Below are 27,459 nucleotides of genomic sequence, written 5' to 3' on the forward strand. Positions count from 1 at the left end.
AAGTGACTCTCTTAGATCAGCTCATGTAATTCTCAGCCCTGAAATCGTTTGAACAAACAGCACAACCATACAAATTCCAAAAATCTGATTTTAGAAATATGAATTGTTCTCTCTCTTTACTACTGTCTCCACACCAGCTGCGTGAGCAGACATACAGCTAGCAGTGTCTAACTTTTAAAGATACACGGCATAGGCTCAGATGGTCAGATCTACAGTGCTAATCGCCAAACTCTAAACAGCGCAGAAAGATGCTGAAATAGACAAGTCATGTACTACTTCTACATCTCTGTATTCACCAACAAAATGAATGTATTCAGCCGCAACTTCTGCTAAAAAGGAGATGAGCAAATGATTCACCAAGCGCGCACACACACTTTCTGGGACTGCCCACATACCCAAATAGTCTAGTCCCACTAGCATAAAAGCTTACATGGAACTTTTGAAACACACTTTGGTATAAGCAAAAGGTTCTAAGGGACTCTCCTCAAACCTTTATAACAAAGAATGATGCTAATTCAGATTATTAATAGCCACAAGGAAGTGTATTACCAGATTACTTCTCATGAAAGAGAATCCCAAAATTGTGATTTGTTGCGCCAGACAATAGAAGAAACAAACTTCTGCTCAAATCCCAATGTCCTAAAACCAGGCTGAAGTCTTTACATTTTAGTCCCTAGCATTCAAGGACAAATGAAGGCACTGAACTGGGATACTGATACTCATGCAGAATGACTCTGCCCCGGATATCCATGCATCTACTTGCAAGAAACCCCAGATTTGCAATATCCGCTCACAGATGTATAGCAGTGCTACAGTTGTTTGTACTTGTTTTTGTACCTGGAATTAGCAATATTGTACTAGCTGCTCGTGTACAAAAGTGTATACAGGTGAGTTGCATCATACGCGCATTTAACTTACGCAAATTCAACTGTCTGCGCTCGGCAAAAAAAAGAAAAACAACAAGATACCTGTAAATAGTGTGGACTATTCCACCCAGCATTCCACTTAATGAGTGTATGCCCCGGAGTGAGCGTGAGCGGGGAGACGTGAATCTGCTGTTCCCTCAGTCGGTCTCAGTTCCCACGTGCCTCTCATAGTGTTAGCATCTTGCCGCACTGAGTGTGATTCTGGTGTTTAAAGATACGTATTTTTCATACAACATGGCCCCAAAACGCAAGCCAACTACTTCATCTGGTGATCAACCGAAGAAACAGCGATCTGTTTCAATGCTGGAGGAAAAACTGGCTGTGTTGGACTTATTGAGAGACGGTATGTTGGTCTCCAACGTGGCGTGTAAATATAGCCACAACGAATCTAGCATCTGTGCCATCAAGATTCAAGAGAGAGAGAGAAATTCATCAAGCCGTGGCATCAAGTGCTCCAATAACTGCTAAGGTGACGAGCAAGGTGCGTGATAAGACTTTAGTGAAGACTGAAAAGGCATTAAACATATGGCTGGAAGACATGAACCGTAAACGTGTGCCTATCGATGGCAACACGTTGTGAGAAAAGCCTCTACGCGCTGTTCAACAAACCTCCTGCCGAAGCGGGACAGCCTTCTGATGAGAAGGAATTCAAAGCCAGCAAACGTTGGCTTAACAGTTTTAGGAACTGCTTCAACCTCAAAAACGTGCAGACTACTGGTGAAGCTGCATCTGCCAATGAAGAGGCAGCAAAAGCCTACCCGGAACAATTAAAGAAAATCTTAGAAGAAAAGGGCTATCTTCCGGAACAAGTTTTTAATGCTGACGAGACTGGGCTCTTCTGGAAAAAAATTCCCAACCACACTTACATTTCGAAATCAGAAAGACAAGTCCCTGGCTTCAAAGCAGCTAAAGACCGTGTGACTGTTGTTTTGTGGCAATGCGGCTGGGCATTTAATAAAGCCGGGCTTGCTCTACAGGGCTGCAAATCCCCGTGCCCTAAAAGGCAAGAACAAAAATCTCCTGCCTGTGTTCTGGCAATCAAATAAAAAGGCTTGGGTGATGGCAGCATTATTTCTGGATTGGTTCCACAAGTGTTTCATTCTGGAGGTTAAGTGGTACCTTGAAGAGAAAGGACTTGACTTTAAAGTGTTGCTGATTGTAGACAGTGCTCCTGGCCACCCTGCGGCACTCCGGTTTGCACATAACGATGTTTGTCATCTTTCTCCCTCCTCTCCCCCCAATACCACCTCCATCCTCCAACCTCTCGACCAAGGCATGATTCACTGATTCAAGGCCACGTACATGAGGCTTACGTTCTCTCGGATATGTAGCGCTATAGATGCTGATCCCAATCTTAATGTGATAGAGTGTTGGAAGTCCTTCAACATTGCTGATTGCATCACTTATATTAAACAGGCAATGGATGCAATCAAGCCTGAAACAGTCAATGCATGTTGGTGAAACCTATGGAAAGAATGTGTGAATGATTTTAAGGGTTTCCCGACCATTGACAAAGAAGTGAAATGCATTGTTCAGGTGGCCAGGCAAGTGGTTGGTGATGGCTTCATCGACATCATTGAGAAAGAAATTGAAGAATTAATTGAGAGTCATAGAGAAACACTGACTAACAAAAAGGTAGAAGAACTGATAAAATCGTCTACAGAAGATGAAGATGACGACGACGAACAGGAAGAGCCAGCAAGTTGGAATCTTCATCAATTTGCTGAAGTGTTCCAAGCAGCGAAACACTTGAATCATTTAATTTCTGAATATGATCCCTCTCTGGAATGAAGCCTCAAAATCACACACAGTATTACGGATGATTTGAGACCGTATCAAGAAATGTTTGAGCAGCTCAAGAGACAACAGCGACAGTTGCCAATCACCATGTTTTTTTCAAGGAAAAACAACCAGCAGCAGATGAGCCTACGCAATCAACTTCTCGAGCTGAACCAGAGCCAACCACTTCGTCTACAACTTGCTCTCCGTCACCCAAGCTCTCTGTCATCTCCGTCTCCTGGATCGACATCAAGCCCTGATAACCCCCTGTAATTAAAAATGCTGTACTGTAAAATTAGATTTTGTATGTACTCTTTATTATATACTGTACATTACTATATACATTATACATATTACTGCACAGGGTTGTATACACAAAACCATGTACAGTATACTGTACTTTATGGGCAATTTAAGGGATTTTCAAGGGTAATTTTGACTATACGCGATTTTCGCCTTATGCGCGGACTTTAGAACCTAACCCCCACGTAAGATGCGACTCCACTGTATGATGCAACTGTGGGGGGAAAAAACAGTTTTATTTTTCTTCTCTTTTTTCTATCTCCCCATTTAAAACATTATATTGTCTTTGTTTATATTTACGGAAGTAGGTACTTAATAAATGCACTTATGTAGCAACCTATAAATAGGTTGTAAAACATAATCTGTGTTCATAAATAAAATATTTTTTCTTTTATACCTACAAAAATATTTTAAAAGAAAAAGATGACCTGGATGGAAACAGCTATGTCTGCAAAGCTGAAGAAATTCCTCTTCTGACTTTTTTTTTTAATGTCTGCACTTGAAGTGTGGGTCCTGTACGTATCAATACAGAAAGGGCCAGTGTCCTGAGTTAACCTAACTTTGTTACAGAGAAGTATTGTTTCCACTCTTTGAAGAAAGAAGAAAATTAGTCCCCTTAGTTTACTCTTGTTAGAGTCGTGTGTTTGTTATTCACTGGGGAATCATTGGCTGGTAGAGGATACTGAAGTATTGACACAAGTTACACTGATTTCAATCTATTAAGTGTTTTCCATTTCTTGTTCAAGTTTGGCGCAGCAATAATAAATAATGGACAGGAGTTTTTAATTGGTATCAGCAAGCATTTAAATGTTTTTAAAATGATCATTACAGGGGTTTTGGCTCCTGTCTACTCTGGATTTATATGGGGTGGAGGGGGAAATGGTTGTGCTTGATGTTAAGTAGGGAATGATACAGATGGCAAAATATTGATCTTGTGATTAGCTACAAAAAGAGCTAAAGAGATATTTCCTATGTCTGATTTCTGTACCAGTTACCCAGCCCCAAACAAGAATTTGGACATCTCTTCCGCCATTTAATTGGATGCTGATCTAGGAGTTTAGTGAATGTGGTTATGCAGTATATTACTGTAGAAAATAAGTGTACTGTTTTATTAAGTTTTAAAAATTTCCTTTTGTCTGATTTTTAGGGACTACAAAATATTACATCACTGAGATGATTATTCAGCCATCTGGAACAAATTTTGACATGATACCAAGGTACAGAAATCAGATAATGTGCTCAGTTTGGTTATTGGAACAATGTTGTTGAGTGGTAAAGATTAATCTTTTTGGATAGTTACTTTTTTGGTATTTAATTAAATATTTATGCTGATAAAGTATTGTCTGCACCATTAAAATAACAAAGTTAGGAAACGCAAACCTGAGCTGTGGACAAGGGGATCCAGTGGACATAGTGTACTTAGAGGCTCTTACGGGTCCTTTCATGGATTGAGAACTGGTTTATTCATAAATGATCTGGGCAAAGTTTGCAGATGATACTAAAGATAGTTCTCTGAAGATGTCCATGCAGTGTGCAGTCATGAGTGATGTTGAGACATAAATGGCTATTAGCCAGGATGATGGAGATGGATGGCAGGAGAGAGATCATTTGATCATTAGATGGACCTTTGGTCTGACCCGGTACGGCCTTTCTTATGTTCTTAAAAACATTCTTAACTCAGCCATGTAATATACCTGCTGTGTCTTGTGATCTCTTTTCTAATTAAATGCATAGCTTTATATATTACCGTTTGATATAAACTGTATACCATGAAGTACAGATGGCATTACGGAGAGCCACATTAACTTTGTAATTGGAACCTCAACTTTTTTACATTGTTTGACTTTCGGTGACTAAATATGCAAACTTTTTTACTTTGCAAAATTTATGCAATGCTTTCATATAATTGCTAATTACAAGATGGTATCTGACAATCTAAATCACACTTTTTCTGTCCTGTGTAGCCTTTAATTTCAGCTAATACTTGTACTTTTCTTTTTCTTTTTTTTTCTTTTTTTTTTTTTTTAAATTTTCAGACAGTCCAGTTTAAAGTTCAGGCTATGTATGTTGAGGTTACCATAAAATATAGCCTGCTGTGAATAGCGTTACTGTTCCATTCTGCAGACTCAAAGATATTTCAAATATGAACATCATTATTCACTTGTTTGTGTATGTACACATAGTGCATAAAGTGCAGTATTGGAGTTTTATGCCTTTATCTGCAGCATTTGGCATTGCATTGTGTCAGATACAGAACATTTGACTGTATGGACCATTAGTCTACTCAAGTATGGCAATTCTTGTTATGCAGAAAAGGGAAAATACTCCAATTCTTGTTACGGGAAGACACAATAATGAGTTAAGTCTAGGGGCATTATTTCCATGCCAGATTGTAGTGGAATTGACAGCATGGAGAAACCTAGATGCCATATGAAGAAACATTAAATCCACACCGTGCAGAGGTCAAGCATAACAGTTTATTAGGCACAGTGCTGGTGGAGTGTCACCTTGCTTATTAGGCTCAGATACACTGTCAATTAATTGATTACAATAGAATATATAGATTTTCTATGGGTGGGGGAAAGTGACAGGGTAGGCAGTTCCACACCCTGGGATAGGTTTTGCAGCAAGACAAGATAGCACAGTAGCCAGTGGTTAACAGGTTACATAATGTCTCCGCCCATGGTCTTAAGTTAGCAGGTTAACAATTAATACTTTGATAAAATGTTATTAGTATAAAATATATATATGTTGAATTTTGATTTGGGGTTCATAGGAATGAAGCAACTCCTTTGATTGTCCAACAGGTACATTCCTAGGGGCTAAAACAAAGAAACAGTGAAAGTATATGGCAATAAAGATTGTCTCCTTTGTGTTTTAAGGCAGGCATTGGTCACTGGAGAAGGGAGATGGGAGGATGCCATATCTTTCATAAACTTAAGGTTGAATCTATGGAAAGAACGTCTCCCTACAGAAGAAACTAACACAATAGGAACAGGGATTCTTTGTTCAATTTGAAACATAATTATTCAGTTATTGCTTCAACATCTGGCATTTCTACTGACCAAGCATATCTTGTTTATTCTGCTTTCTCTTAGCTAATTGCTGTTTGCTAGACCTCTGGTCTCTTGACCAAACTCTGGACTTTGGGTCTGGAAAAGAGCTGGCACAATCCATGTACCAGGTTGTTATATAAAATGCACTTGGATTGTAACCCTTCACCATATAGTTAAAGTTTACTTAGGGCTCACTGTGTATCAATGGCTAGTTTTGTAAAATATAGTTACTATGAAAATATTCTGTGAAGACTGATTTATTTTAAAACAGGTCTCAGTTTGTACAGAACATTATAGCTCAGTGTCTCGTGGAACTGTCCTCTGCCAGAAGCACATTTAGATTCAGAATACAAGGGCATGATGGAAAAGTCTACATCTTGGTAAGGCATTTTCATATAATCATATAGAAATATATTCATGAGGGTGAACTCCTGACATTTATTCATTGGTTATTATGTGTTTGCTTATATGTGTAAGGGAAATGAGAAAAAGGAGTTGATCATTCAAATGTATCAGTTGTTGTACCTGCCTGCCTTTGACTCTCTTTCAGTTTTTTCTTTTTAGTTTGGGGCATTTGGCAATGGAAATTAAGAATCCACTTGAATTTTTTAGACTAAAAGCTTATTGAAATCTCAAGCAGTTAGTCCAAAGTACTGTACACAGCTGTGCTGTTTACATAGAAGTATGTAGTCTTGTCTGTTTATAATATTTTTATGACTGAGGAAATTAAAAAATATTGTGGAGCCTTATATCTGATACACTTGGGCTGCACCTCTCTTCCTGGAAATGTTTGAAATAGCTCAGACTTGTCCAGGCGCCTCTGGGGTGTGGGCCCATCCCATCTGTCCTCATCCCAATTAATCCTGTCTCTGGAAGAGCAAACAGAGCAGCAATTCAGTGTTCTGCCTTATCCACTACCGTTCTGTCTTTTAACTCTTAACTTCAACTAGTACTGCCAGAATCATTTCCCTACATTTCTTTTCCCCACAGGGGCCCAAAATTTATGGGGCTGTGACCCCTGAACAGAACCAGCTGCTGAGCATCTTACCTCCACTCACCCTATTCCCGTTACGGTGCAGCAGGTCACATTAATAGAAGATAGAAATCCAGGAGGTGCTCCCATTATGAGGAGGCCCTCTTAAAAGCCGCAGGTGGGGAGGTCTGCCACAGCTGACCCTCAGCTTCTCAGAGAAATAGGTAGTGCTTTGGGATCTCTGTATCCTCCAATGCTAATCAAGACTTCTCTGGTGACACCTTTACAAGAGCTGTTCAGTTCTCTTCAACACTTGGGACTCAATTTGGGCCAAACCAACTTCACCAATTGGGGATTTTCCAGGGCTGACCCCAAAAATTGCCCTAAAACCACTTCAAAAGGCAGAAAGTCCAGAGTCCTCTCCCATGTCCTTAAATGGCTGTTGGTACATTGGCAAGAAGGTATGACATTCTTTCTTTTACCCTCTTTTTCAGAAAAAGAGAATCTGTGCTCCCTCAGGGATGCATCCTTGTATTTCAGAAATGTTTGGATAATAGAGGACGAGGAACTCGACTCCTTGGCCCTACTGATTTTGTGCCAGCCTTGTGTAATATGTGGATCATAGATTACAAGACCAGAAGGGACCAATGGGCTTGTCCAGTCTTACCTCCTGAATGATGCCATAGAACTTCCCCAAAATTATTCCTAAACCAAAGTGGAACCAGACTGCTGGCACTAAACATTAAAAAGTTGTAGAGCAGTTTTTAAACTAGGACATGGGGGAAAGCCGACTGCTGCAGAGGAGCATGTGGATTGGACACAGACTTCTGTTAGGGGAGAGTCTAATGATAGAGAATCTCCAGGTTATAGTCAGGAGCAGAGGATGGAAGAGGATAATGTAAGAGCCAGATCAGATGATAAACAGTCACATAAAAAAGAATCTGACACATCAGAGAAGGGCAGACAAATAAACAGGGACAAGTTTTTAAAGTGCTTGTACACAAATGCTAGAAGTCTAAATAATAAGATGGGCGAACTAGAGTGCCTTGTGATAAAGGAGGATATTGATATAATAGTCATCAAAGAAACCTGGTGGACTGAGAGCAATCAATGGAACACAATCATTCCAGGGTACAAAATATATCGGAAGGACAGAACAGGTCGTGCGGGGGGGAGGGGGGGGCGGGGGAGTGGCACTATATGTGAAAGAAAATGTAGATTCAAATGAAGTAAAAATCTTAAGCGAATCCACATGTTCCATAGAATCTCTATGGATAGAAATTTCAAGCTCTAATAAAAATATAACATTAGGGATCTATTATCGACCACCTGACCAGGACAGTAATAGTGATGATGAAATGCTGAGGGAAATTAGAGAGGCTATCAAAATTAAGAACCCAATAATAGTGCGGGATTTCAATTATCCCCATATTGACTGGGAACATTTCACTTCAGGACAAAATGCAGAGATAAAATTTCTTGATACTTTTATGACTGGCTCATGGAGCAGCTGGTACGGGAACCCACAAGGGGAGAGGCAACTCTAGATTTAATCCTGAGTGGAGCGCAGGAGCTGGTCCAAGAGGTAACTATAGCAGGACCGCTTGGAAATAGTGACCATAATACAATAGCATTCAACATCCCTGTGGTGGGAAGAACATCTCAACAGCCCAACACTGTGGCATTTAATTTCAAAAGGGGGAACTATGCAAAAATGAGGGGGTTAGTTAAACAGAAGTTAAAAGGTACAGTGACTAAAGTGAAATCCCTGCAAGCTGCATGGGCGCTTTTTAAAGACACCATAATAGAGGCCCAACTTCAATGTATACCCCAAATTAAGAAACACAGTAAAAGAACTAAAAAAGAGCTTAACAACCATGTAAAAGAAGCAGTGAGAGATAAAAAGACTTCCTTTAAAAAGCGGAAGTCAAATCCTAGTGAGGCAAATAGAAAGGAGCATAAACACTGCCAAATTAAGTGCAAGAGTGTAATAAGAAAAGCCAAAGAGGAGTTTGAAGAACGGCTAGCCAAAAACTCCAAAAGAAATAAAATGTTTAAGTACATCAGAAGCAGAAAGCCTGCTAAACAACCAGTGGTGCCCTTTGATGATCGAGATACAAAAGGAGCGCTTAAAGACGATAAAGTCATTGCGGAGAAACTAAATGGATTCTTTGCTTCAGTCTTCACGGCTGAGGATGTTAGGGAGATTCCCAAACCTGAGTTGGCTTTTGTAGGTGACAAATTTGAGGAACTGTCACAGTTTAAAGTGTCACTAGAGGAGGTTTTGGAATTAATTGATAAACTCAACATTAACAAGTCACCGGGACCAGATGGCATTCACCCAAGAGTTCTGAAAGAACTCAAATGTGAAGTTGCGGAACTATTAACTAAGGTTTGTAACCTGTCCTTTAAATCGGCTTCGGTACCCAGTGACTGGAAGTTAGCTAATGTCACGCCAATATTTAAAAAGGGCTCTAGGGGTGATCCCGGCAATTACAGACCGGTAAGTCTAACGTCGGTACCGGGCAAATTAGTTGAAACAATAGTAAAGAATAAAATTGTCAGACACATAGGAAAACATAAACTGTTGAGCAATAGTCAACATGGTTTCTGTAAAGGGAAATCGTGTCTTGCTAATCTATTAGAGTTCTTTGAAGGGGTCAACAAACATGGACAAGGAGGATCCAGTAGACATAGTATACTTATATTTCCAGAAAGCCTTTGACAAGGTCCCTCACCAAAGGCTGTTACATAAATTAAGCTGTCATAAAATGGATAAAAGGGAAGGTCCTTTCATGGATTGAGAACTGGTTAAAAGACAGGGAACAAAGGGTAGGAATTAATGGTAAATTCTCAGAATGGAGAGGGGTAACTAGTGGTGTTCCCCAAGGGTCAGTCCTAGGACCAATCCTATTCAATTTATTCATAAATGATCTGGAGAAAGGGGTAAACAGTGAGGTGTCAAAGTTTGCAGATGATACTAAACTTCTCAAGATAGTTAAGACCAAAGCAGACTGTGAAGAACTTCAAAAAGATCTCACAAAACTAAGTGTTTGGGCAACAAAATGGCAAATGAAATTAAATGTGGATAAATGTAAAGTAATGCACATTGGAAAAAATAACCCCAACTATACATACAATATGATGGGGGCTAATTTAGCTACAACGAGTCAGGAAAAAGATCTTGGAGTCATCGTGGATAGTTCTCTGAAGATGTCCACGCAGTGTGCAGAGGCGGTCAAAAAAGCAAACAGGATGTTAGGAATCATTAAAAAGGGAATAGAGAATAAGACTGAGAATATATTATTGCCCTTATATAAATCCATGGTATGCCCACATCTCGAATACTGTATACATATGTGGTCTCCTCACCTCAAAAAATATATACTGGCACTAGAAAAGGTTCAGAAAAGGGCAACTAAAATGATTAGGGGTTTGGAGAGGGTCCCATATGAGGAAAGATTAAAGAAGTTAGGACTCTTCAGCTTGGAAAAGAGGAGACTAAAGGGGGATATGATAGAGGTCTATAAAATCATGAGTGATGCGGAGAAAGTGGATAAGGAAAAGTTATTTACTTATTCCCATAATACAAGAACTAAGGGTCACCAAATGAAATTAATAGGCAGCAGGTTTAAAACAAATAAAAGGAAGTTCTTCTTCATGCAGCGCACAGTCAACTTGTGGAACTCCTTGCCTGAGGAGGTTGTGAGGGCTAGGACTATAACAGCGTTTAAAAGAGAACTGGATAAATTCATGGTGGTTAAGTCCATAAATGGCTATTAGCCAGGATGGGTAAGGAATGGTGTCCCTAGCCTCTCAGAGGATGGAGATGGATGGCAGGAGAGAGATCACTTGATCATTGCCTGTTAGGTTCACTCCCTCTGGGGCACCTGGCATTGGCCACTGTTGGTAGACAGATACTGGGCTAGATGGACATTTGGTCTGACCCAGTACGGCCGTTCTTATGTTCTTACGTTCTTCCTAGAGCAGATCTTTTAGAAAAACATCCAATCTTGATTTAAAAATGGTCACCAATGGAGAATCCACAGTGACTATTGGTATATTGTTCCAACGGTTAATTACTCTCACTGTTAAAAATTCAGATCTTATATCCAGTCTGAATTTGTCTAGCTTCAACTTCCAGACATTGGATCTTATTATACCTTTCTCTGCTAGATTGAGGAGCCTGTTATTAAATATTTGTTCCCCATTTAGATATTTATACACTGAATCAGGTCCTTCTGGTATGATCAGGCTAACCAGGCATATCTTCATTACCAACTGTCATAAGCAGATAGTTAAGGGTTAAGGTCTCTTTTACCTGTAAAGGGTTAACAAACTCAGTAACCTGATGAACACCTGACCAGAGGACCAATCAAGGGAGAAGATAATTTCAAATCTCTGTGGAGGGAAGTCTTTGTCTGTGTTCTTTGTTTGGGTCTTTGTTCTCTCTTTGGATCTAAGAGAGGCCAGACGTATATCCAAGCTCTCCAAGTTTCCTGAAGTATTTTCTTCTATTCAGTATAGTGAGTATTAGAAAGGCGGTTTAGTCTTATAATTAATTTCTACATTTGCAATTGTGTGTTTGCTGGAGAAATCTCTTTCTTTCTGTTTGCTGTTGCTTTGATTATTCTGAGAAAGGAGGGGGGGCGGAAGTCTCTCCAGTTTTATAAGTTAGACCCTGTAAATTTTTCCATCCTGGTGTTACAGAGATAGTGTACTTTCTTTTTTTCTTTTAATAAAATCTTTTCTTTTTAGAACCTGACTGATTTCTTCCCTTGTTTGGATTTTCAGGGGAAGGGGAGGGAGGAAAGGTGAATCCCTCTTTGTTTTGATTCAAGGAGTTTGAATCAAGGTGATCTCTCCCAAGGACTAGGGGAGGGGGAAGAAGGTGGGGGGAATGAATTATTTCCCTTTGTGTTAAGATCCAAGGAAGTTGGGATCTGTGTTCCCCAGGGAAAGGTTGGGGGAACAGGGAGTGTGCTAGACACTGGAATTTCTAGCTGGTGGCAGTGTACCAGATCTAAACTAGGATTTAAGTTTAGAGGAGCCCATGCAGGTCCCCATCTTGTGGATGCTAAAGTTCAAAGTGGGGAATAAACCTATGACACCAACTTTAATTTGTCATAGTACTAGAGATCTAAGCTTTTTGGACCCATGACATTGTGCCCTCAGCCAAACAGGTTCTGTTCTGCTTCTCTCTCCTTCCCTACTGATTTTCGCTTCTTGCTCACTGTGTCCCCAAATATCTTGGATTGTAGATAAGATGAGGATCGAAAGGATACTTGTTTACCTAATTGTCTTCATTGGGCCAGCCTCTTTTTCTACTACACCCAACCAAGGTCCATTTACCTAATAAACATAACTGAATAACACATTGCTATTCCAAATGTACATGTATTGAGCAATAAGAATTAAATGTTTCAGTATAGTTTTATAAGCATTCCTCTCATGCAAGATGCATAGTCAGACTTTGGAGCCTGAACTCTGGTATTTGTAGGAAGGGGGCCAGTGCCTCACACTGGGGAAGAGTTCAGTCCTAGACAATAACAACTGTAGACAGTTACAATGGGTAACAATATTTTCCCCATTAATTGACACAATTACTTTTAAATGCAGAAACCTTTTTTTTTTAAGATTTATTTTTAGGAAGAGTACCATAGATATGCCACACAGCTGTCTACACCAAGAAAATATTGAACATTTAAGGTTTGCCTGATGTGAGATATCTCAACTTCAAGTGCTCAATTTCGGGGGTTCGGTGGATGGGCTTTAATCACTAATAGAGGTCCAACAGATTTTTGCAGTTTCTTTGCACAAAATAATTTTGTGCACAAAAGGCTGTTTATACGGTGTCAGTATGTGTGCTGCATTGCAAAGTAGTTACAAATAAAAACAAATTGCCAGTTAACATCGTTACAGCAGCTAACAGACAGATTCTAACTAAGCATAAAACGCTAGCTCAGCAAGGTGAAACACTGACTTTAAAGCAGTGATAGTGGAGCCCCCAAGCATTTAAAGTTTCACTGTCTTTGACTGAAATGGCAAATAAATATCACACACGAGTGAAGGTTATGAATACATTTTGGGATAACAAAAGCATAAATGGTCAGATACATACATAAGACTTCAAAGTCCAGATCTCAGGTTCTTAGCAGCATTGGTGAGTTTGGTGGCTGGAAAGTCCCTCTGGAATGTTGTACCAATATAATAAAAACCAGCAGGATCTTATTAAGAGGGATAAGGCAGAGATGCCACATTTATTGTAAATACCATAACAAAACAAAAGACAACAGTAAACAACATTGTTTTACTACTTATTTCTTATACACACACACACATATATTCATTCACACAATCATTCATTCAGGTTCTGTATAGATGTTATAGTTACCAGCCTAGATGTTGCTCATGCCAAGTTACTGGCCAGGTATCTTGGTCATGAGGATGGAGCCGAGTCTGTGTCAGATGCATCTGATGCTCCTGGAGGCTGGCAGCAGAACCAGAGACTCAAAGTCCTCAGTCTTTAGAGTCCAGTTTTATAGGAATTTATTCCTATGTCAGTTCATGAGCGTTGCTTCATTTTGCTATTGCTAAATCAATCAGCAGGTGGCTGGCTCCATGTTATTAGATGTTTTGTTTTTCCTTCCTTTGAGGTGTGGTGGGTGGATTCCAGTTTGCCCTCCGGGGGTCATCTGTTTGATCCCACTTGACACCTTCTTCAGCCGACACTGAATTGTTCAGGCTGGTGACTCCCTAACCATTCATTCACATACATTCTTTATCTTAATCACATCTATTTCACTGTCTCTTTACTTTTTGGGGTGTTACCAATTTATGTGAGACTCCTTGTCTTTTAACAAGCAAAGATAAAGTGAGATGAAAACTTACAGAGGGTGGGGGTCTCTATCTATACACTATAACAGCTACTGTTTTGGCTTACTTAGAGTTAATTAATGTTTAGCAAGTTTTATACAAAGTATTTCTTTGAGCTTAACAAGTTTTATACCAAGTATCTCTTTGAGCAGACACAGCTGGTGGCTTGCAGGTTAGAGGCTAAATGCTGGGAATCACAAATTTACTTTTAACATAAATCTTAAGTTATAAAGTATTAATTAACAATAAATTAATAAATCATTTCTCATATAAACCATGTTTAATATAAACCTTCTTTAATATTCCTACATGGAACACCTCCACAGCTTGGATGGGCCATTCAGTCCTTTGTTCAGAGCTTCAGTTTATAGAAAAGTTACTCCAGAGGTAGGAAGCAGGATTGAAAACAAAATGGAGAAGATGCATCTGCCTTTTTATATCCTTTGCTATGTGGCTTGTGCTTCCTTTGTCCAAACACAAACATACAGCACATGGGCATGGAAAAGCAGAGTCCCCTGTCCACGGGCATGTCCCTACATGTCCTGCTGACTCATAGGTGTAACCCCTGCCTTCTCTCAATGGGTTCATTGTATATCTGATTGCTTTTAACAGACGATTAAGCAGGCTGGATAGTGCTGATGCCAATCTGTCTTGGGAGAGGTGTCACCCAGAAGCACAACACAAGTTTGAAATGCAAATATACCATACATATTTACAACTCACAATACAAGGTTGATACTTACATATAAATGTGATTATCATATTTAGCGAATTATAACTTTTCCACTGAAACCTTACATGGCATATCTGTAGGGCTCTACCAAATTCACGGCTGTGAAAAAATTCATCACGGACCGTGAAATCTGGTCTCCTCCCATGAAATCTGGTCTTTTGTGTGCTTTTACCCTATACTATACAGATTTCATGGGGGAGACCAGCGTTTCTCAAATTGGGGGTCCTGCCAAGGGTGGCCATACCATACCATACCATGCTTACTTCTGCACTGCTGCTGGCGGTGGCTCTGCCTTCAGAGCTGGGCTCCTGACCAGCAGCCATGGCTCTCCAGCTGCCCAACTCTGAAGGCAGTGCCGTCACCACTAGAAGTAAGAGTAGCAGTACTGCAATCCCCATTACAATAGCCTTGCGACCCTCCCCCAAAACTCCTTTTTGGGTCAAGATCCCTACCACCATGAAATTTCAGATTTAAATAGCTGAAATCATGAAATTTACAATTTTTAAAATTCTAAGACCATGAAATTGACCAAAATGGACTGTGAATTTGGCAGGGCCCTACGTATCTGGTAAGACTTATTACAATTTTACAATATTGGTATCAATATCATAAAGTGTCTCACATATTCTATATAGTGTCACACAGTCTAAGAGTCACTGAAAGTTCTTGTAGCACTTCTCTTTATGTTACCTGTTTCTGAGGCACCTATTTCTTTCATATCTAAGTCCATCGGTCTATGTGAAGTGAATCAATCCAATTCCTACAGGATAAATGTCTCTGTTATACAAATCACCAGCGTAATTGGCTCTAATTCGCATCCTTGCTGTCATTTTGAGCCGAGTAGTGAGACTGAATGGGCATAGAAGTTGACTTACCGAATGATGTTCCCTCTGTGTCATGCTTGTGGCACAGTAGCAGGACTGTATGGGGAAGCTAGCACTGTTTTTTCTTAGGTTTTCATTACGCAAGCTGTAACTGTTCTGTTAGTAGAGAGTATGTTGCTTTCCAGGGCTGTCAAATGGACACTGTTGATAAGTTCTAAATCTACTTTATTTTTAAGTATTGCTGAAGCATTTTTTTTTCTTACCAATGGTTAAATTCAAGGAAATTTGGGAATCCAGACAATGCACAGGGAAGAGAAAAATCTATGTAGTATCCATAAAATAGCTGACAGCTCAGGTCGAAATACACAGATATATTATCCAGAAATAACATGCATAAATGCTCAGAACACAGACTGAATTTGAGACTGTTCATACAGGTCAACAACCACGTCAGAAATAAAATAATTAATGCTGGGGAAAAGGAAAATGCTGAAAGAAAATAAACAAGTTAGTTCAGAAAATGACAGGCTTAGAAGATGCAGAAATTTCTCATAACCAATAGTGCCTTTCCTCCAACAGACTCAGATTTCTGCTATATAATGCATACTCAAACATCAGTACAAATCTGTTTGATCTTTGCTAACATGAGACATGCTTTGACGAAGTGGTGGTAATCTGTGGCTTTTGTCCCACAGTATTACAATGTGTAAACAGAAGCATTTCTCCTATGGATCCAGCTGCCGAGTGAAACTGATTAGTAATCTCTAAAATAGGGTGCAAAAGAAACTGTGAAAGGAGTAGACGTATGTTGACGGTATATCCTCTAGATTAGAGAGAGAGATGCTATTCACTTTCTACTCCTGGGGTAATTCTGTGCCAAAACATTAAAAAACCTGTGCACAATCTTTTAACATTTTGCAAAATTCTGCATATTTTGTCAAAATAACACAATATATTCATGCCAGTTTCAGTTATTTTGGTAATTTATTTCAAAATGCCTTTCAGCAAGTATGTCTGTAACAATAACAACAAAGTTTCAGGAAATGTATTTTGATAGATTCCTTGCTAGGCATATTAATACAGAACTTAACAAAATGTATTTCCCGTACCCCTCAGAAGCAGTGCAAAGGCTTGGGGGAATCAGAGGTAATTGTGGGGCTGAGAGAGAGGGAAGTAAATGCTGGGAAGGAGCCTGGGAGTAAACCTGGAGGGTTGTTGGTGTGGGTGAGAGAAGTATGTAACAGGTTATTTTGGGGGAGGGGGATTGTTTGGGAGCCTCCCCCAGAGAGACCCTCGCTGACCCCTGGCCTCTCCCATTCAGTCAGGAACATCTGCCCCCCATCCCCATGTGTCCGTGGACCCCTGTTCAGCCACCCTGTTCCCATGTGGCCTTGCACTCCTATTCCCATTCAGCCCCTCCCCCAGTCTGTCCCCCCCACTAGCCCTTCTGAACTGCACTCTATATGCCCTCCCCCGCTATATCCCAGGCCACTGTGAGGAATGCAGCCAGCTGCTGTCTGCTACTGCCGGTGAGTCTGCTGCTCTCTGCTCTGGTGCCACAACAGCCCCTGATGGGCAAAAGGTGTAACTGCAGCACATCATAGACTCAGACTTTAAGGTCAGAAGGGACCATTATGATAATCTAGTCTGACCTCCTGCACAATGCTGGCCACAGAATCTCACCCACCCACTCCTGTAACAAACCCCTAACCTATGTCTGAGTTACTGAAGTCCTCAAATCGTGGTTTAAAGACCTCAAGGTGCAGAGAAGCCTCCAGCAAGTGACCCGTGCCCCACGCTGCAGAGGAAGGCGAAAAACCTCCAGGACCTCTGCCAAACTGTCCTGGAGGAAAAATCCTTCCCGACCCCAAATATGGTGATCAGTTAAACCCTGAGCATGTGGGCAAGACTCACCAGCCAGCATCCAGGAAAGAATTCTCTGTAGTAACTCAGATCCCAACCCATCTAACATCCCATCACAGGCCATTGGCATATTTACCTGCTAATAATCAAAGATCAATTAATTGCCAAAATTAGGCTATCCCATCATACCATCCCCTCCATAATCTTATCAAGCTTAGTCTTGAAGGCAGATATGTCTTTTGCCCCACTACTCCCCGTGGAAGGCTGTTCCAGAACTTCACTCCTCTAATGGTTTGAAACCTTCATCTAATTTCAAGTCTAAACTTCCTAATGTCCAGTTTATAGCCATTTGTTCTTGTGTCCACATTGGTACTAAGCTTAAATAATTCCTCTCCCTCTCTGATATTTCTCTCTCTGATATATTTATAAAGAGCAATCATATATCCCCTCAGCCTTCTTTTGGTTAGGCTAAACAAGCCAAACTCTTTGGGTCTTCTTTCATAAGACAGGTTTTCCATTCCTCAGATCATTCTAGTAGCCCTTCTCTGTACCTGTTCCAGTTTGAATTCATCCTTCTTAAACATGGGAGACAAGAACTGCACACAATATTCCAGATGAGGTCTCACCAGTGCCTTGTATAACGGTACTAACACCTCCTTATCTTTACTGGAAATACCTCACCTGATGCATCCCAAGACCGCATTAGCTTTTTTAACAGCCATATCACATTGGCGGCTCATAGTCTTCCTATGATCAACCAATACTCGAAGGTCCTTCTCCTCTGTTACTTACAATTGATATGTCCCCAATTTATAACCAAAATTCTTGTTATTAATCCCTAAATGCATGACCTTTCACTTTTCACTATTAAATTTCATCCTGTTAATATTATTATCCCGGTCCTTCTCTGTATTGGCAATACCTCCCAGCTTTGTGTCATCCGCAAACTTTATTAGCACAGTCCCACTTTTTGTGCCAAGGTCAGTAATAAAAAGATTAAATAAGATTTGGTCCCAAAACTGATCCCTGAGGAACTCCACTAGTAACCTCCTTCCAGCCTGACAATTCACCTTTCAGTATGACCCGTTGTAGTCTCCCCGTTAACCAGTTCCTTATCCACCTTTCAATTTTCATATTGATCCCCATCTTTTCCAATTTAACTAATAATTCCCCATGTGGAACTGTATCAAATGCCTTACTGAAATCGAGGTAAATTAGATCCACCATGTTTCCTTTGTCTAAAAAATCTGTTACCTTCTCAAAGAAGGAGATCAGGTTGGTTTGGCACGATCTACCTTTTGTAAAATCATGTTGTATTTTGTCCCAATTACCATTGACCTCAATGTCCTTAACCACTTTCTCCTTCAAATTTTTTTCCAAGACCTTGCATACTACAGATGTCAAACTAACAGGCCTATAGTTACTCGGATCACTTTTTTCCCTTTATTAAAAATAGGAACTATGTTAGCAATTCTCCAGTCGTACGGTACAACCCCTGAGTTTACTGATTCATTAAAAATTCTTGCTTTATGGACTTGCAATTTCATGTGCCAGTTCCTTTAATATTCTTGGATGAAGATTATCTGGGCCCTCCGATTTAGTCCCATTAAGCTGTTCAAGTTTGGCTTCTATCTCGGATGTGGTAATGTCTACCTCCATCTCCGCACATTAGTGTACAAACATCTTAATTTTTGCTATTTGGCTTCACTGACATTCTTTACCCGATTAGGCACAGACATTCTACCACCAGTATCACCTATTAGACTGGTATCTACACTACTCTTCCTCCTTATGTCCATTCTCCTACCCATGGCTGTATCCTTTCTTACTTTGTTTTCTTCCCTCTCAGTGTTAAATTCCGGCATGGAGATTACCTGGACATCTCCCAACTATCTCCCCCAAATTCCTAGTTTAAAAGTAGTTGTGCCAGCCTCCATCCTAGAAGTCTATTTCCCTCCTTACTCAGGTGAAGTCCATCCTGAGAGAACAGTCCTCTGTCCATGAATGCTTCCCAGTGGCCATACATCCCAAAGCCCTCCTTACAGCACCACTGCCTGAGCCATCTGTTGATTGGCATAATCTTGTCACACCTTTGTTGCCCTTCTCTAGGAACAGGCAGAATCCCACTGAAGATCACCAGAGCCTCGATTTCCTTAAGCGTCTTCCCCAGCCTGGCATAGTCTCCCTTGATACATTCCAGAGAGAATCTAGCTGTATCATATTTTCCCACATGAAGGACAATCAGCGGATTCTTTCCCGCTCCCGTTAGGATCCTTTTCAGCCTCAGGTCCACATCCCGTATCTTAGCACCCAGCAGACAGCACACCCTTCTGTTCTCCGGATCAGCTCTAGTTACAGGCCTGTCTATTCTTCTCAGTAAGGAGTCCCCAATCACGTAGATCTGCCTTTTCCTGGTGATGGTACGATTCTCTGGTCTATCCCCTGTTCCCTCTGGCTGCAAGTCCTCTCGATTTCTATTGTCCCTTGCAATCCTCCGCAATCCGTTCCGTATCCTCCTGGGGCTCATATTTGGTGGTGGTGTCTCCATTGACTCTTCCCCTCTTCCTATAGGACTAGCTGTTCTTTTCTTCTTCCTTGCCCTCTCACCTTCAGCGACCACCTGCTGTGCCCCTTCTTCATTTTCCAACTCCGCAAACCTGTTCCTGAGCTCTATTTCTCCTTCACTGGCCCGTCTTTTCCTCTGCCTGGTTCTCTTTCACATGCGTCCACTGTCCACTTTCCTCAGCCAGCAGTCTCCCCTCAGAGTTCTTTGGTCTTGCTTCCATCTGCAAGTCTGAGCTTTTCCCTTCAGCCTCCTCATGTCTTTGCCCCATCATCGGCTCGAACCCCCTTCTAAACTCAACCAGAGTTTCCACCTGCATCTCCAATCCTCGGATCTTTTCTTCCATCAGCTCTATCAGGTGGCACTTCATGCAGACGAAACTCTTTTCAGGTACCCCCTCCAGGATCATGTACATGCCACAGCTTCCACATGCAGTCATCCTCATTGTGTCTTCCACTGCTGCCTCTGTATCGGTCATAGCCCTCCCACCTAAAACCTGTTAGTCCAGGAAACACAAACCAAAGCAAACCACCACCACCTACAGCAAAACAAACCCCCAACGGGCACCAGAACACCGGCAGACCACCACCCACTCCCTTCACTAGCCTGTCTATTCCTCTGCCTAAGTCTCTTAGCCTCCCCCGCAAACTCCCACTGAAACGTCCCTGTTTACAGATCTGTTTGGTGGCTCCTGTGCTGCTGTGGCTGTCTATGGTAAAATGTATTTTCTGTGGAGAAAAAAAATCTGCTAGAGATATGAATTCTGTGCTTGTGCAGTGGCACAGAATTCCCCCCGGGAGTAATTTTCTGAAGATTCTAGAAGGACTCTAAAAGGAGAAGGGAGAACATATGTGGTGAATGTTAGTGTTTGTGAGTAAGGGACTTGTATTATCATAGAATCATAGGACTGGAAGGGACCTCAAGAGGTCATCTAGTCCAGTCCCCTTTACTCATAGCAGGACTAAGTATTATCTAGATCATCCCTGACAGGTGTTTGTCTAGCCTGCTCTTAAAAATCTCCAAAGATGGAGATTCCACAACCTGACTAGGCAATTTATTCCAGTGCTTATCCACCTTGACAGTTAGGAAGTTTTTCCTAACATCCAACCTAAATCTCCCTTGCTGCAATTTAAGCCCATTGCTTCTTGTCCTATCCTTAGAGGTTAAGAAAAGCAATTTTTCTTCCTCCTCCTTGTAACAACCTTTTATGTATTTGAAAACTTTTATCATGTCCCCTCTCGGTCTTCTCTTAAATTTTCATTTTTTTTCTCTTCTTCCTGTTTTCTTCATTTTTTAGTCATTTTTAGTCATTTTTTCTTCTTTCTCTTTCTCTTCTATTTGTCCACATCCTTCCTAGAGCTAGGCTTAGTACAAGTAGCTAGTGTATAAAGTATGTCTCCTCTTTCCCTGTCTCCTCCCGAGACATCTTTTAGAGTGTGTCTCATTCCTTCTTTGCAAAAGCCTTGCTACAGTGTTCTAATACTGGGCCTCTGACAAACTGCAGTAGTTGTGCTCAGTTATATCAAATATTAAGTGTTATCTGGTGTGAACAAACCTATTAGCAGGGGCTGCAGTAAGTCTATCACCAAACTTAATTTAACTAACATGGCTGCTACTCTGAAACTTTAATTTAACTTGTGTCTTAACTTAAGGTCACCCAGGTCTCCAAACGTGAAAGGCTAGCATGAACTACTAACCAGTAGCAGCACTTAATTCCTACTTTTATAAGTGCACTAGATACTGTGTATGAGAGTCCAAAGATACATCAAAGTGAGTGTTAGGATTATTTTCTTAGCTGCTTTCATTAAACTTGACTGCCAGTTCAAAGAGCAACTAGGTCTTTGGGGAAGAACAATTGGAATTCCTTGGAGGACAGTACAAAGTAATACGTTTTATGAGCGACATACAAAGGAAACTGAAATAATACACTCAATGAGAGCGAAAAAATTCTTTTAGCTCACCTGTGAACGTTAATTCCATTTTGGCAATTCATGTCTCTACTGCCATGGCCAAGTGAATAGATGAGAAGGGGAGAGACTTGAATGTTTTTTTGTACTGTGCCTAGCACAACTGTGCGTTATCTTGTTTGGGGCCTTGGGGTACCACAACACAAACATTCAGTGATTGGATTAATAATAATAATAGAGTGAAAAGAATTGAGATTTCTCAAACCTTTCCTTTAATTTAGACTTCTAGCACTTTTGTGCCAGCAATTAGTATGGCAAAATCTAATTCCCATTATCAGATCTTTTTATTAGTTTTATTTTCCAAACAAGTGTTGGCTAGAGCCTTTGCCACTCTTGGTAATTGGGCCTGTCTCATCTAATGTGCTACCCATTCCCTCTCTGTTTGTTTTAGCTTTATCCAATCTGTTTTAAATACTCTCTCTTTCTCTCGTTCCTTGGCTTTTCCAGGGGAAATTTCTCAGCTGCCGTCCTGTCTTCAGGACTAGACTGTTTCAACACAATTTGCTTGACACATCACTGAAATATAAAATTAGAAAAATCATCCATTAGCTACCGGAACAATAGTTTTTGGCTGTTTCTTCTTTTTCTAGCAGAGGGAACATGCTACTGCCACAAAGGAAATGCAGATTCACAGTTCTGTTGCTCCTAACACAGATCACAAGAAATTCTGCATCATTTATACAACCCTTGATTTATCTCCACTGGAGCTTACAGCACTTTGAACACTTAAGATTATTTAACATAAAACGTTAATTCACATCCATTAAAGATTTGTTAGAATCTACTTTTAAATTGTCATACTCTAGTAAACACCAAGCTTCATGATTTATGTGGCCTAATGTCACCTATTCATAGCAGGTCAGGTTTAAATCCGGAGTAACAGAACAAGTTAAAGCTGCTGGTGTATTCTATAAATAAACTATTCTCTATCCACAGATGTGGCTTTTAAATTCTGACACGTTATTGGTGGAATCTATGGGAAATTCAGCATCCAGCAGTGTTTTTACATTGTTTGAAGATAATTTGAGGCCTGATTCCAAGTCTTCAGGCACATGGAATGCAGTCAAAGTTCTTTATCATCCCTGCATTAAAAACAGGAATAAGGAGTAAGTATCAGCTCTTCTTTTATGGAGTTCCATTCTTTGTTTGGGTTCACAGTCCATAACAACAGTGTTTCTCTAATGAGCCTTCTAGGTACACTTTAAACCAGGGGTGGGGAACCTTTTTTCTATCAGGGGCCACTGACCCACAGAAAAAATCACTTGTGGGCCACACACAGCCCCGCAGTGGGGAGGGAGGCGGAGGCTCGGGGCTTCCCCTAGGCTCTGGGGTGGGGTTAGAAATGAGGGGTTCAGGGTATGGGAGGGGGATCTGGGCTGGTGCATGGGGTTGGGGTATGGGAGGGGGTGAGGGCTCCAGCTAGGGGTGTGGGCTCTGGGGTGCAGCTGGGGATGAGGTGTTTGGGGTACAGGAGGGGGCTCTGGGCTTGAGCCAAGGGGGTTGGAGTGCGGGAGCAGGCTCGGGGTCGAGGCAGGAGGTTGGGGGGGGGGGGGAGTGTGAGAGGAGGGGAGGAGACAGGGGCTGGGGGGGTCGTGCGGAGTGGGGTCTCAGTGGGCCTGGTCGCCCGGCACAGGGCTCGGGGGCGGGCTGAGGCCCTGCCAGGCAGACTCCGCGCCTGCCCTGCCGCCCCGCTGTCCCAGAAGCGGCCGAGGCCCCAAAGCGCTGCGGGCCAGGTGGCTCTGGTGTGGGTGCACAGGCACTGTGCTGGTCCCATTGGCCATGGTTGTTGGCCTGTGTAGCTGAGCTTGGGGGGGGGCGCAGAGCTTCCCTGATCGCCCTGGCTGGGGGGCTGGAGGGGCTGTCACTTCCAGCGAGCTGCTTGCCTGGCGAGCTGTGGACTTTTTACAGCCTGGCAACCCTAGCTTCGCCCCACAGTGGGGCAAGTCAGTGCTTGCAGCTCCAGCCCCGCCAGCAGGAGCACACCAGAGCACGCAGTGCGGAGACTTGCGGCCTGGCTTGCGGGAAAGTTGCGGCGGGCTGCTGGGGGTAGCTGGCTGTAAAGTTTAACCCTGTGCTGTGTTAAGCCTGGTGGAATGTAAATTCCCGTACTTTGAAAATGTAAAGGGAAAAGATTGAAATATTATTATTAATTGATTATTATTATTAAACAACAGGCTGATGATTTTCCTCCTGACACACACATATAATATATCTATTTTTTTTTTTTTTTTTTTTTCATGTTAAACTACACACACAGCACACTCTTCTTCTCAACCTCCAGCCCCAGCTGGAAAGCTGGGAACAAGGACACAGAATTAAGTAATGGAAAGTCTACCTGAAGCAAACAACACACACACAACAAAGATGCCACCCAAACTGCTGTGACATGGGCCTGCCTGAACTAGCTAGTAGCTCATAAAAAGTAAAAAAAAAGACCAGTGCAGGGGCAGGGCAAACACAACATGTGTCAGTTCAGCACATCTCTTTAGTATCCTTCACCTGCACGACTCCTGTGGTGTCCTGCCCAGAATTGAAAGCTGCTCTCTCCTGGGAAGAATGCCTGTTGGATGGCAGTGGTGATACTTCTGCCTGTCCTTACCTGGTCGCAATCCTACCCCCTCTGTACAATTTGCACTTTGCAATTTTCATCTATCTGTTGCAGCTTCAGTGTTAGCCCTTTGCTCTGAAACGATGCCTTGTTATGCGTACGGTCTGTTTAAGTACTCTATTTTTAAGCCAAGAGATCCTCAATTCCACATGCTTTTCCTGAAATAGTTACAGTAAACAAGCACGTTGATCGCCTAAATATCCATGAGCAACATATGTAAAAATATAAATGTGTAAGGATACCACTTCATATTCTTGCTAAATAGTAAATTAATAATAGATTATTTAGTAAGGTGAAAGAGTTTTACAATTAAGTTCTTTTCAAATATAATTTTACAGGTTGTGTGTGTGTGTGTGTGTGTGTGTGTGTGTGTGTGTGTGTGTGTGTGTGTGCAATTGTAACTTGCGTTGAATCTAATGGTAAGATTCTTTTTTTTGTTTTTTAAGTTCAAACGTAATGCTCTACATTGGTTTTTCTTGGATATGTCCAAGTCTACTAGAGTTTTCACAAAGAAAACATTTGACTTCTGCAGGCTCTGAAGTGTCAATTATGGAAGAAAAACACTGCCAGTGTAATATTTAGTTAAGGTTGCAATCACGCATTTAATAGCATAATTTTATATTTAAGCCTAATAACTAGTGGTGGATAAAGTTGCTAGAATATTACATTTGCCAATTACTTCAGTGTTTGCACAGCTGACGGAATAGGATTTGTTGGGTAATTTGTATTTCATCTATTAGCTCTATTACGGTAGAGCAGAAAGCATATATGAATAGTGGTTTGGGTTTGGTTTTTTTTTCCCCTTAAACTCTTGAGGAAAAAGTGTTGGATTAAATAGGTATTATAAAACTTACCAGAAAACACCATATCTTGTGATCCTATTTTATAAAAGAAAAATATGAACCTCTCAAAAACTTGTGAGAATTTGTGATATTTATCATGATATTTCCACTGATTGTATAGTGACTGCATCCCCAATATACATAAAAACAATTCAAATACTGAATATTTTGAACATACTCTTCCATCTAATTCATAGAATGCTCAGATACTGTGAGCAGTGCTTATTTGTGGAGAAAAGATCTATTTCCTACAGAGTGATGTGATAATTAAAATTATTAATGCAGAAGGTATTGGAAAACATATTGCTGCGTGTGATATAGAGGCTATTTAGTGGCCCTAAATCTCTGTTATAGTAGTCTCATGTATACTGCTTAAACTTCAAATGAGGAATACTGCTGGAATCAGCGCAGTTTCTCAAAACAGAAGAAATTGTATATCAATGACTTGAAATAGTACATATTTGCATTTTCAGCAGGTTCGCATTTTTTATTCTGTATCCAAGAGAAGATTTGTCTACCGTGGCATAATGCATAGATAACAGCCATATATACTTAATGACTTGCAGTTTGGATACATTGATATCCAAATCCTATTGTGGATTGTTTACAAAAACAAGATTGCACATCATTTAGGGATGCAGAGGCAAAGAAAAATGTCAGAATTTAGAAAAGAGGGAGGTTCTTTTCTGTCAAAGGCTCCATCACAGAACTTTATTTGAGGCCTTACTGCTAGGAGTATGTGCAAGTGTCTCTTTCTCTAGTGGATTGGGTGTAGAAAGTCTATTTCCAAAGATTAATTAGAATTTATCTTTGGGGTTATTCAGGGTACATCTACACAGCAAAACAAAATAAAACATCTACTTGTGGCAGGAGTGGTTTGAACATTGGCCTGCTAAACCCAGGGTTGTGAGTTCAATCCTTAAGGGGGCCATTTGGGGATTGGTCCTGCTTTGAGTAGGGGGTTGGACTAGATGGTCTCCTGAGGTCCCTTCCAACCCTAATAATCTATGATTCTGTGAGGAAGTCTGAGAGCAAGGGTCAGCTGATTCAGGCTTGCATTGCAGGGCTAAAAATAGCAGTGTAGACATTCGGGCTCAAGCTGGAGTGCCGAAACCCAGTGGGCGTCTCAGAGCCCAGGCTCCAGCCCAAGCCCATACATCTACACTTCTATTTTTGGTCCCACAGTGTGGACCAAAATCAGTTTTCCCTGGCTCTGAAACTTGCTGCCATAGGGTTTTTGTTTTACTGTGTAGACGTACCTTCAGTGGCTGCCAGATAGTCATGACTAAGATCTTGGTAAGATCAGCTCTCAGAAACATCAAGAGCAGAAAGAAGATGAGGGGTGACAACCATAACAATTGTTCCAATGTATCTTCCCTATTACGGCATTTGCTTTAGTTATTTTTTTAAAATGTGTGTTTTGTCAGTAACTTTAAATAGCACAGTCTGTTTATGGGTCTGGTGTCTGAAGATCTCCTTGTATTTATTTTTTTTTGGAGCTGCTCAATACTTAGGAATGTTACCTTTTTACTATCATTTTTCTCCTCTTAGCATGAGTTGAAATCAGAAGAACTTGGCTTATCTGAGCATGTGACTAATTGCCCTTCAGGAAACCATACAGAAAAACAAAACATACAAACTTAACTACCTTCTCAACATCTCTCCTTATTCAGATTTTCAGTGGATATTACTGTGACCTTATTGCTTGTCTTTTTCTTGTCTGAAGACTTCAGATTCCCTCTGCTTTATGCAATCTTTTGTGGAGATTGCATAAAGCTAACTGCTCCACTTAAAATATTTTTAAACAGACAAAAGAAAAACACGTCTGTTTTCTTAAGTCCATAAACCAGGAATTATGAAATACTCTTTGTTTCAGTCTCATACTTAACATCTCTCACTGGTGCAAAAGGCCTGTTGCATGATGTAGACCAGGATTGTTCTTATATGCTGTAGCCCTTTTCATGTATGTGGTATCCCAGAGTGTTCTCCGGAGCAGTGAATTACACACCCGTTGTGAATTGACTCTAGTCCTGAAACTTGGACCGTGTTGCTTAGGACTACCTCCGGCTCAGCTGTTAGAATGTGGTGCTATCTGAGCCTTTTAGGCGCACTTTGACACATTCCCTATCCAGTCATTTTTTGCTAC

At 41.0% G+C, this 27,459-nt stretch overlaps 1 protein-coding gene across 10 annotated transcripts in view; it reads left to right on the plus strand.

Moving 5' to 3' along the window:
* The window catches only part of UBE3D (ubiquitin protein ligase E3D), a 123,407-nt gene that overhangs the window by 25,943 nt on the left and 70,005 nt on the right, over positions 1-27,459 (plus strand). For all 10 annotated transcript variants that reach the window (XR_005597019.1, XM_039532573.1, XM_039532580.1 and 7 more), the window contains exons 6-8: positions 4,156-4,225; positions 6,336-6,444; positions 22,800-22,969. Coding sequence is in view for 9 of the 10 variants with exons in the window: in XM_039532573.1 (XP_039388507.1) it covers positions 4,156-4,225; positions 6,336-6,444; positions 22,800-22,969 (349 nt within the window). In the remaining variant the exon portion in view is untranslated. The remainder of the gene's footprint in view (positions 1-4,155; positions 4,226-6,335; positions 6,445-22,799; positions 22,970-27,459) is intronic.

This window comes from Mauremys reevesii, linkage group 3, assembly GCF_016161935.1.
Source record: "Mauremys reevesii isolate NIE-2019 linkage group 3, ASM1616193v1, whole genome shotgun sequence".
NCBI lineage: Eukaryota > Metazoa > Chordata > Testudines > Geoemydidae > Mauremys > Mauremys reevesii.